At 42.8% G+C, this 11,407-nt stretch overlaps 1 protein-coding gene across 1 annotated transcript; it reads left to right on the top strand.

Moving 5' to 3' along the window:
• The first annotated feature begins 245 nt into the window (after positions 1 to 245).
• Positions 246 to 11,363, top strand: p2ry2.3 (purinergic receptor P2Y2, tandem duplicate 3). The gene is made up of 2 exons (XM_056265911.1): positions 246 to 397; positions 10,220 to 11,363. The coding sequence occupies exon 2, from the start codon at positions 10,232 to 10,234 to the stop codon at positions 11,195 to 11,197; it is 966 nt and encodes a 321-aa protein (XP_056121886.1). The 5' UTR covers positions 246 to 397; positions 10,220 to 10,231; the 3' UTR covers positions 11,198 to 11,363.
• Positions 11,364 to 11,407: the final 44 nt, after the last annotated feature.

Genomic DNA, 11,407 nt, shown 5'->3' with positions numbered 1-11,407 from the left:
CAGTATCTCACAAAAGTGAGAACAGCCCTCACATTTCAGCAAACATTTTAGTATATCTTCTCAAGGGACAATACTATAGAAATGAAACTTGGATATATTTTAGGGTAGTCAATGTGCTGCTTGTATAGCACATATACACATATTGTATATTTACAAACTTTTATGCTATGCGATTAATCGATTTGACAGCCCTACTTTTAGTTGTGTGAAGCTCTCAGCAGTGATTGGCATGTCATTGACTGATGTTCTGACCAACGGGAGTTGGCTTAGGTGTGTTGACATGAGAAGTACCGCCCACAATGAAGAAATGCAGCATGAACAAGCAGAGCAAGAGCAGGACTGTGCAGGTATAAAGAACACGAGGGGGAATTCCTGAAAGTATCTGCCGAAAACACATGTGAGTATGTTACTTACTTTTCTTTTACTTACTAAAAATGTGAAGTTTACAAAAAATTTTCTATAATTTGTTACATTATGTAATGCTTATTGGACTTTCCTATGATTTCTTTTGGTACAAAGATAAAACAATCAAAATGCCTCCTTTGTGGAGTATCTTTTTTTATCATTAATTAATTTAGAGGATAATTCTTTACTAATTGACTTAAAAATAATGAGTGGTAAAATACAACGATTCATCCTAAAAACATTAGACATTCTGCAATATAAAGATGTAAAAATTTGTATACTGTATATGGAGTTCAAAAGTCTAAGACCATTTTAATAAAATTACATTGAACTTGTGATTCTTTGCACACACGAGCAGATTTTTTTGCTTTATGATTCTCAAGATTCTCAAATCCTCCTGAAGAACATGACCATGATGTTTTAGTTATGTCAGCTCCAATAGTTATGACAGTAAAGCAATTGATAATATAATTTATACTGAAAAATGTTGTATTGCATTATACAAAATGTAAAGCAGACACATGATATATATAGCCTATATATATATAGCATGTGCAATTGTATATAGCAATTGTATCGCATTATAACAGTTTTAGGATGCCGAATAACATCTGGCAAGGGGACTGCCGATGAAAACTAGCCTGTGGCTAACTCGGGTACGCTTACATTTGTTCTGAATGTTGATCAGTGTAGATTGTCCCTTTTCAAATAAACAAATAAATAAATAATGTGTCTGCTTTAATAATGAAATAATCGAATAATAAAAGCATTATATATATATATATATATATATATATCATGTGTCTTGTGTTTATATAATAAATGTGTATATATTATTAGACATATATATATATAATATGTGTGTGTATACTGTATATATACACACATACAACAAATATCTAGATTTTTAGATATATAAAAGGTTAGAGTGTGTGAAGTGTGTTCAGGCTTTTTGTGAAATTAGCTTTTATTAAAACATCATCTGGCAACTGATGTAGAGAGGAAGTTCTCAGGACATTCTCAGGAGATTCTGAAGATACTTTGTGGCTTGATTTGCTTCACTGATCGATATGATGTGTTATTTTGTGGCATAAATGAGAGTGCTATCAGGCTGTGTGATTAGCAGAACAACCATTTTGTACTTTAAAAGCTCATTTGTGCATCCGCTGAGTTTGGAAAAAGCCATTTGAAATTACTTTGACGCTCTGTTAAGAACAATTTTCCGGGAATATTTGTAGTCTGCCATATGCATGACAGTATCAATATGGGTGTGTGCGGTTTGTGGACATTTACCACCTCTTAGAGAATGGCATGTGTGGTCTATGATCCTATAGACAGATGTCATAATGATCACTTATTCCATTTAAATATTGCAACATGACAGAAAGTTAATTTTTTTTTATTTATATACAAAATGTATGATAAAAAGCAATACCAGGATTTGGGAGCAAAATCAGAATCACTCTATCTATCTGCTTGCACTTATACAAATTATCTCCCAAATTGTCAATACCAGAATGCAAAAAAAAAAAAAAAAAAGAAGAAGAAAGAATTAAATGCTGTTTGGACATACATTTCACTTTATTTGAAATTATATTATTTTCTATTTAATAATGAAAGCATTACAGTTTTTCTCAGTCACTTTGAAACACTTCTTGAATGTCCTTAACATTTGCAAACCGTGCATTTCTCAAAACAAATTGTACAAACAGCACCACACTGTTAGCACGGTTCCAGACAGACGAATGAGGATTAGGATAAAGTTCAAATGCAGGGTTTAATAATAATCCAACAGGCAAAATAACAGAAGGTAGTAGCAACACAAACTCAAACAAGACTGGGCAAACACTGAGTGTAGGTGAGTAACTTAAATACACATGGCAATTAACTAAATAACAAACAACTGTGATGAAGATGAGTGACGGAAACTCAAACAAAGGAACACGTGACTAATGAATACAAACTAAAAGTCCATGAAAACCAAACTAACTGAACATAAGTGTGACATTACGCCCCTCCGAAAAGGTGCGACCTCGCACCGCAACAGACAGTAGAGGGAAGGTGAGGCCTCTGGAGGTGGGCGAGGAGCAGGCGAAGGGATGGAGATAGAAGGCGGGGGAGGGATGGTGATAGAAGGATGACATCTAAACCCTAGCGACAATGAAGGAGAGTGCCCGATGCAGCAGACCCAGAGCTTGGCAGTGACGACAGCCCACGGCGGAGTCGAGGGAGGGAGGAGCCAAGATGCTGTTATGGTCGACAACATCCGGGGGACGACCGACATAGAAGGAGCCGATGGATCCCAGGGCGCAGAAGAAGAGCCGATGGTACTGAGCGACATCGCTGGCACTGGAGACCATCGCTGGCAATGAGCGTCTGATGTGGAACCAGAGTGCCAGAGGAATGAGACAGAGGCGGAGCCGGAGGGAAGGAGGAACCCGCTGTAGCCTTAGGGGTGGACGGCACCTTTTTCTGCCAGAAACCGTTCCAGTGGCTCCTCCTTCCTCACCACCCTTGATGGCGGGGTGGCTAAGGGTTACATGCGCATCCTTCCAGTGGAGCGGGCTGTTGCTATGCAACTGCTCCCTAACTCCACCTGGCGGGGGGAGCCGTGTCTCCCTTCCCGGGCCTGTAAGCACTCGTCGGACTTAACTGGCAAGGCTTACCAGGCCTGTGGGGAAGCCACCTCTGCCTTACATGCTATGGTGTTGTTGCAGATCTATCAGGCCAAGGCACTGAAGGACCTCCACGAGGGTGGTCATGATCCCCAAGTTCTCCAAGAACTTCGTTCCGCGTCGGACCTCGGGCTTCGAGCGACAAAGGTGACCGCACGGTCGGTGGGTCGTGCGATGTCCACGATGGTGGTCCAGGAACGGTCTGGAGGGTCTGGCTGGGTCTGGAGGACATGATACCGACAAAGTCAGGTTCCTTTACTCCCCCGTGTCCAAGACCGACCTCAGGGTTTTACAGCCCCTACTTCATTGTACCCAAGAAAAGCGGTGGTTTACGACCCATCTTGGACCTGCGAGTTTTGAATCTTGTGTTTTGAGTCTCCACAAGCTACCGTTCAAAATGCTCACACAGAAGGGGCAAACGCATCTCCGAATGCATCCGTCCCCGAGATTGGTTTGCAGCGATCGACCTGAAGGACGCGTACTTTCATGTCTCGATTCTCCCTCGACACAGGCCGATTCTGCGCTTTGCGTTCGGGGGTCGAGCATATCAGTACAAGGCCCTGCCCTTCGGGCTGTCCCTGTCTCCCCCGCTTCTTTACGAAAGTCAGAACAGGGCGTTCGCATCCTCAACTATCTCGACGACTGGCTCATACTGGCACACTCTCAAGATCAGTTATGAGAACACAGGGACCTGGTGCTCAGTCACCTCAGCCAGTTTGGTCTTCAGGTCAACTGGGAAAAGAGCAAATCCTCCCCCGTGCAGAGGATCTCTTTTCTCGGTATGGAGTTGGATTCGGTCGCATAGACAGCACGCCTCACAGAGGAACGCGCTCGGACGGTGCTGAACTGCTTGAATACTTTCAAAGGCAGGACGGCGGTCCCACTGAAATATTTAACACCGCTCGGGTTGCTCCATATGAGACCGCTTCAGCACTGGCTTCACGGCCGAGTCCCGGGATGGGCATGGCAACGTTGCACTCACTGGGTGGCAATCACACCTGCGTGCTGCCAGACCATCAGCCCGTGGTCAAACCCCTTTTTTCTACGGGCAGGAGTCCCCTTGGAACAGATGTCCAGGCATGCTGTGGTGGTCACAGATGCCTCTGCCACCGGCTGGGGTGCCATGTACAACGGGCATGCAGTGTCAGGGGTGTAGATGGGCCCCCAACTGCATTGGCACATCAACTGCCTCGAGTTGATGGCAGTACGTCTCGCTCTGAGCCGCTTAAAGAGACCGCTACAGGGCAGGGATGTACTGGTCCATACGGACAACACTGCGACCGTTGCGTACATCAACCGGCAAGGTGGTCTACGCTCCCATCGCATGTCCCAGAGCAGCTGCAAATGATTGCATGCTAATGTGCATTGGCTCGTTTAGTTACACTAAAAGTAGATTGGCTCTCTGGCGAGATTCCTATAAGTCGGTCTGCCGTACGTCTGCGTTCCCTCCTTCAGGGAACGAGGGTTACCATACGTAACCGAGACGTGATCTGAGAAATGTAAAAAGCAACTGAGAGGAAGATAGAGTTAATTTAAATTCAAAATTTACAATAGAAGAAATTGGACAAGCCATTGACAGCATGAAATCTGGAAAAAGAGCAGGGCCTGATGGCATTCCTATAGATCTGTATAAGAAATTTAAGAATAAACTTTTGGTACCTATATTGGACATGTTTGAAGAAATCTTTCAATCGAATATTCTTCCTCCATTGAATAAAGCCTTGATTACTCTCTTGCCTAAACCAGGAAAACCTTTAGATAAATGTGAGAATCTAAGACCCATTAGTCTTTTAAATTCAGATTTGAAAATCATTTCTAAATTACTAGCAAAACGACTACAAAATACTCTCCCTTATGTAATAAATCAAGATCAAAATGGATTCGTCGTGGGAAGGCAGGGCTTCCACAATGTACGGAGATTATTAAATATTATTGTCATAAGGTTGAAGAGTGAACCCAAACGCAGACGATATGCAGACTAACAGGGATTTATTTAGGCACAAAACAGAAAACAAAAACCCACGAGGGGGCAAAACAGGACAGATGGGGCAGTACAACTAGACTAAGACAGGAAATAAACTAGGACTAGATACTGACTGATAAAGACAAGATGAAGAAAACAAACAGCTACATAGTCTGAATATTGTATTAAGAATTGTGAGTTTAAGTACTCACAGGACTCTCACAAAGAGTAACACGCACAGATTGACAATGTACCGACACAGGACAGCAAACACAAGGGGATAAAATAGGGAGGCACTAATGACAAAGACAGGTGAAGCTGACTAGACAAGGACAGGTGAAACTGACTAGACAATAATGACGAGACGAGGATAACAAGGGGGCGGGGTAACGTAACGAGACAACACAAGCACATGGCCCAAGCAATTGGCCATGGGCTTGTACACAAAACACGGGTCTGTCATGATCCAGCCTCAAGACCAGAGGAAATCAAGGACAAGAAGGCCGGATCATGACAGAACCCCCCACTTAAGGAGCGGCTACCAGACAAGACTGATTGTGACATTGACACAAACCAACAAAACATGACAAACAACAGTAGTGGCAAACACGAAAACACAACAGCAGGGTTAGGATGAAACAATAAAAATAACAAACAAGGAAGAGGTGGCGGAGGAAACACAGAGTTCATGGGGGGTGGTCCAGGGTGGATGGGTGTGCTGGGGTTCTTCGGAAAACGGGCTGAGGGCTTAGGGCGAGGAATCCGGGCAGGTTTGGATCGGGACACAAGAGGGGTCTTGGAGGAAACAGTCTGGGGTTGATTAGGGACAGGAGGTACAGTGGACGACGGAGAGGGAATCACGACAGGGGAAGCGGAGGGTGGCGAGACAAGACTCCTGACTGGGGAAACAGCGGGAAAAGGAACAGGACACATAACAGGGGACGTAGCAGACGGCTGTGGAGCGGGAACCGAACTCACAGAATCAGACTCGGCACACATGAAAACAGACTCCGATGAAGCGCTCAAATCAGAACCGGAAGAAGCGCTGTCTGCCGTGGGCTCAGTGACTGCAGCGGGCTCAGTGACTGCAGCGGGCTCAGTGACTGCAGTGGGCTCAGTGACTGCAGCGGGCTCAGTGACTGCAGCGGGCTCAGTGACTGCAGCGGGCTCAGTGACTGCAGCGGGCTCAGTGACTCAGTGACTGCAGCGGGCTCAGTGACTGCAGCGGGCTCTGTGACTGCAGCGGGCTCTGTGACTGCAGCGGGCTCTGTGACTGCAGCGGGCTCTGTGACTGCAGCGGGCTCTGTGACTGCAGCGGGCTCTGTGACTGCAGCGGGCTCTGTGACTGCAGCGGGCTCTGTGACTGCAGCAGGCGAAGAATGGGAGGCTCCCCTCTTCCTCCTCTTTCTCCTAGGTCGAGAAGCAGTGACCATCACCGGAGCTGAGACGGGTTGGGGAAGCACGGCGGGAACTGTGTCGGGCGAAGAAGGGGTTATCTCTGGCAGGATAGACTCCGACGCTGAGGACTCTGAAGGAGAGTCCCACGAGGTTCGCCTCCCTCTTTTCCCTCGAAGACGGAAGGGGGTAGATGAAGTGCCAGGAGTCGTGAGGGCGCCAGCCTGATCCCCAAGCGTCACGACGCCTATCATTCGACCCTCGGGAATAGCTGGCAGGCAGAAGGTGGAGAGCCCGAGGAAGAAGCCTGCGGAACCTCCCGGGAAAAATGATCCCAGAGGCGGGCATAATCCCTCATGATCTGCTCACCCTGGGACGGGATAGGGCAAATGACCCGTTCTCCGTTGGTTGGTGCGGACAACCAGCATCGCTCACGGAACTCCGTTTGGAACTGGAGTTGGGAGGTCATACTGTCTGCTGGGTTCTTTGTTGGTCGGTACATTCTGTCATAAGGTTGAAGAGTGAACCCAAACGCAGACGAAATGCAGACTAACAGGGATTTATTTAGGCACAAAACAGAAAACAAAAACCCACGAGGGGGCAAAACAGGACAGATGGGGCAGTACAACTAGACTAAGACAGGAAATAAACTAGGACTAGATACTGACTGATAAAGACAAGATGAAGAAAACAAACAGCTACATAAACTCACAATTCTTAATACAATATTCAGACTAAGTACTCACAGGACTCTCACAAAGAGTAACACGCACAGATTGACAATGTACCGACACAGGACAGCAAACACAAGGGGATAAAATAGGGAGGCACTAATGACAAAGACAGGTGAAGCTGACTAGACAAGGACAGGTGAAACTGACTAGACAATAATGACGAGACGAGGATAACAAGGGGGCGGGGTAACGTAACGAGACAACACAAGCACATGGCCCAAGCAATTGGCCATGCGCTTGTACACAAAACACGGGTCTGTCATGATCCAGCCTCAAGACCAGAGGAAATCAAGGACAAGAAGGCCAGATCATGACAATTATTCATTGTAAACAGGATGCGCCAAATACAGCTCTTCTATCATTAGATGCCGAAAAGGCCTTTGATAGGATTGAATGGCCATATCTTTTCCGGGTATTAGAAAAATTTGGATGTGGTAATAATTTGATCAAATGGGTCAAAATATTATATGACAGCCCCACTGCTGTAATCATCACTAATAGAAATATTTCTCAACCGATAGCAATAAAACGCGGGTGCCGACAAGGCTGCCCGCTCTCGCCTTTATTATTCACGTTAGCAATAGAACCATTTGCAATTGCAATACGCTCCCATCCCCAACTCAGTGGAATTACAGTAGGACCAACTGAGCATAGGATTTCTCTGTTCGCAGATGATGTGATCTTATTTATTTCGAATCCAAGCACATCAATAAGGATCATTCTTGAAGTCATCCAGTTATTTAGTGAAATTTCAGGTTACAAACTCAATAAAACTAAGTCTTCTATTTTACATTTACATAAAACATGAAAGATCAAACCCAATCCAAGATGTTATACAGTTTAATGTTGTGACACAATTTGAGTACTTGGGGATACAGATTTTACCAAGTTTAGAAAAAATAGTTGAGGAAAATTACAATCTTTTAATAACAGGAATACAAAATTCAGTTGATAGATGGATGCCGCTGCCAGTATCTATAATTGGGAGAATTAACATTTTAAAAATGAACATTCTTCCAAAGCTACTATATCTGTTTCAGAACATTCCCCTCCCACCCCCTCTTGATTTTTTCTCACAAATGAAAAAAATGTTTATACGTTTTCTTTGGAATAATAAAAGGGCAAGACTTCGTTTGTCTTTAATCTACTTGCCTTATGAACGTGGAGGTTTGAAATGTCCTAATTTCAAGCTGTACTATTGGGCTGCGCAACTAAGGTCTATGTTTTATTATACTAATCATTCACCACATTGGATAGAAATGGAATCACAAGGATTGAACATACCTCTTCCCTCATATATATACTCAAATACAACAAAAAAAACTATTAAGAGAAATTAAAAACCCAATTCTTAAAAACATGATAAAAGTATGGAGTGATGTTAAGAGACTTTTGAAAGATCCACACTGTCTGTCTCAATTTAGTCCATTATGGGGCAACCAATCTTTTCCACCAGGCAGGGCAGACGCAACATTTAAGTTATGGAACACCAAGGGACTGAGAATGGTTCGAGATGTGTATTTGCCAAAATCTGACATACTAATGACCTTTCAAGAATTACAAGATAAATTTAACTTAGATAAAAAACATTTATTTAAATATCTCCAACTCAGGAGTTTTATAGGAGCAAGTCAAAACAATGTATTAACGAAACCCACTACTTCAGACTTGGAAGAAATGTTGTTAAAAGATAGTCAAAAGAAAGGCATTATTTCTCAGTTCTATAATCTGATTATGTCCTACGTTCCTGAAAGTTCTCAGGATAGATTTAGAGCTTGGAAAGAGGATTTATCATAGCAACTTTCAGAGGAAGACTGGCAGGATGCATGTACTTTAGCCCACACAACATCAATGAATACTTGTCTTAAAGTTATTCAATTTAAATGGTTAATGCGAACATATGTGACACCAGTGGAACTCTGTCGATATAATGGAAACTTATTCCTGATGTGTGTTCAAAGTGTAACCAATGTAAAGGAACACTGGTTCACTGTATGTGGCATTGTACAAAAATTACACTCTTTTGGGAGAAATAAGAGACATTATTCAAAATATTATTTCCAAACAAATAATATTAGAACCAAAATTGTTTCTTTTGGGCTTATATCCAGAGAAGCATAACTATACTAAAAATGAACGTACATTTATAGACCTTAGTCTGTTTAATGCCAAAAGATGTATAGCTTTATTTTGGAAAAAAACATGTAGACCAAGAGGCACTTTCTGGTTACGGCAGATGCTGTCTGCTCTGCCACTAGAGAGAATTACATATGTGCTAAAAGGCAAACAAGAACTATTTGAGAATATCTGGAATACTTTTATTGAATATGCCAAAGATTTGGATTTAACAGATGACAATGACTGAGATGTGTGGACACTGCAGTTCACTTCTGGACAATAATTTGTAGCACAAATAACTCATTTATTTTATTTTATATCTTTTATTTTAAAGAAAAGTGGTGAATATTTGTAGGCTGTTGCATTGTACAGGGATGGCTTTCTGATAGGCATTGTGGTTGTTTGTCTTGTGTTTGTGTATGCACAAAACTTGGCAAAAAAAAAGAAAAAAAGCAACTGAGACAAACTGTAAGTAAATACAAAAACTACTACACTGAGGTAGCCTATATTTAAATATATAGAATTTTTTTAATGAAAATAATGCCACAAAAATCATAATGGTCCAACGAACAACCTTCCTTTTAATGCAAAATATTGTTTTTACTTTTGAGATGAAATATGAATATGAAATGTGGTCTTGACAGTTTATATGACATTCATATATTACATCGCCGATATATTTTCCAACCCAATTCATTGCAATGACCACTACTGAAAAAATGCTTTCATTCTGTGGCAGCTTTGCCATTATTCTCTCTTTCCATCATAAAACAGGGTCATTTTAATGCTAACGTTGTTTTGTTGACATACAGGAGATGATTAAAAGCATTTTCATCTGTGTTTTTATACATAATATAATATTAACATGTAAATTTAAGCTTCCTATTAAATATAATTTCCCCTTGTTTCATTGTCTTATTTTTTAACAGATCTGGTTCAGAATGGCAACACTTAACGATACTCTACCAAAAAATGAAAGTGAGTATCGTTGTCCTTTAAAAGAAGAATTCAAGTACATTCTTCTCCCGGTGAGTTACAGTCTGGTGTTTGTGGTCGGCCTGGGCTTGAACATCACCGCCATGTACGTCATCTTGTTTCGAACCAAACACTGGAAGCCCAGCACCATCTACATGATCAACCTCAACGTCTGTGACACTCTTTACATCCTCACGCTTCCGTTTCTGATCTACTATTATGCTGATGAGAACGACTGGCCCTTTGGCGAGCCGATGTGTAAGCTGATTCGCTTTCTCTTCTACACGAACCTCTACGGAAGTATCCTCTTCCTCAGCTGCATCAGCCTGCACCGATTTTTAGGCATCTGCCATCCGGTTCGCTCTTTGTCCTGGATGAACGGTCATCGTGCTCGTTTGGTCTCTGTGGGAATATGGGCAATCATACTCATCTTCCAGGCCCCGATCCTTTATTTCTCCAGGACGAGACGTAATGGTGACCTTCTGATCTGTCACGACACCACCAGCAAAGAGCTCTTCAATGATTTTCTGGTCTACAGCTCGGTGGTGATGTTCCTGCTGTTTGTCCTACCATTTGGGGTGGTGCTAGTCTGCAACGGGCTGATGGTGAGGAAACTTCAGGAACCCGGTGTTGGCGAAGGACCAATGTCACAATGCTCCAAGCAGAAGTCGGTGAAGATGATCATAATTGTGCTTCTGGCTTTCATGTTGTGCTTCCTGCCTTTTCATGTGAACCGCAGTATATACTACACCTTCCGCTACCTGGACCCAAATAAATGCAACATGCTTCAGCTCGCCAACAATGCCTACAAAGCCACGCGACCTCTGGTCAGTATCAACAGCTGCATCGACCCCATCCTCTACTTCATGGCAGGGCAGAGCTTCAGAAAATCCATCAAGAATTCTGATAAAACCCTCTCAACCTTACAGTGAAGATGAAGATCTTGGGGGGAAAAAAGCTCGATAAAAAAAAAAAGATTTCAAAAGGGGGTTTTCTTCGCGATGCCACAGAAAAAAAACATTTTTGGTTCCTCAAAGAAACTTTCAGTGAGGAATTCTTAAAAGAACCGTTTTTTCCCTCAGTGTAAAGACATTTTTTCCACTAGCCTATAAAATATAATCTTTTGTGCAATAGGTTTCATG

The sequence above is a fragment of the Rhinichthys klamathensis genome, unplaced genomic scaffold, assembly GCF_029890125.1.
Source record: "Rhinichthys klamathensis goyatoka isolate OS25496 unplaced genomic scaffold, OSU_Roscu_1.1 h1tg000242l_1, whole genome shotgun sequence".
Lineage (NCBI taxonomy): Eukaryota > Metazoa > Chordata > Actinopteri > Cypriniformes > Leuciscidae > Rhinichthys > Rhinichthys klamathensis.
The sequence above is the reverse complement of the archived record's forward strand: the minus strand, read 5'-3'. Positions and strand labels throughout refer to the sequence as shown.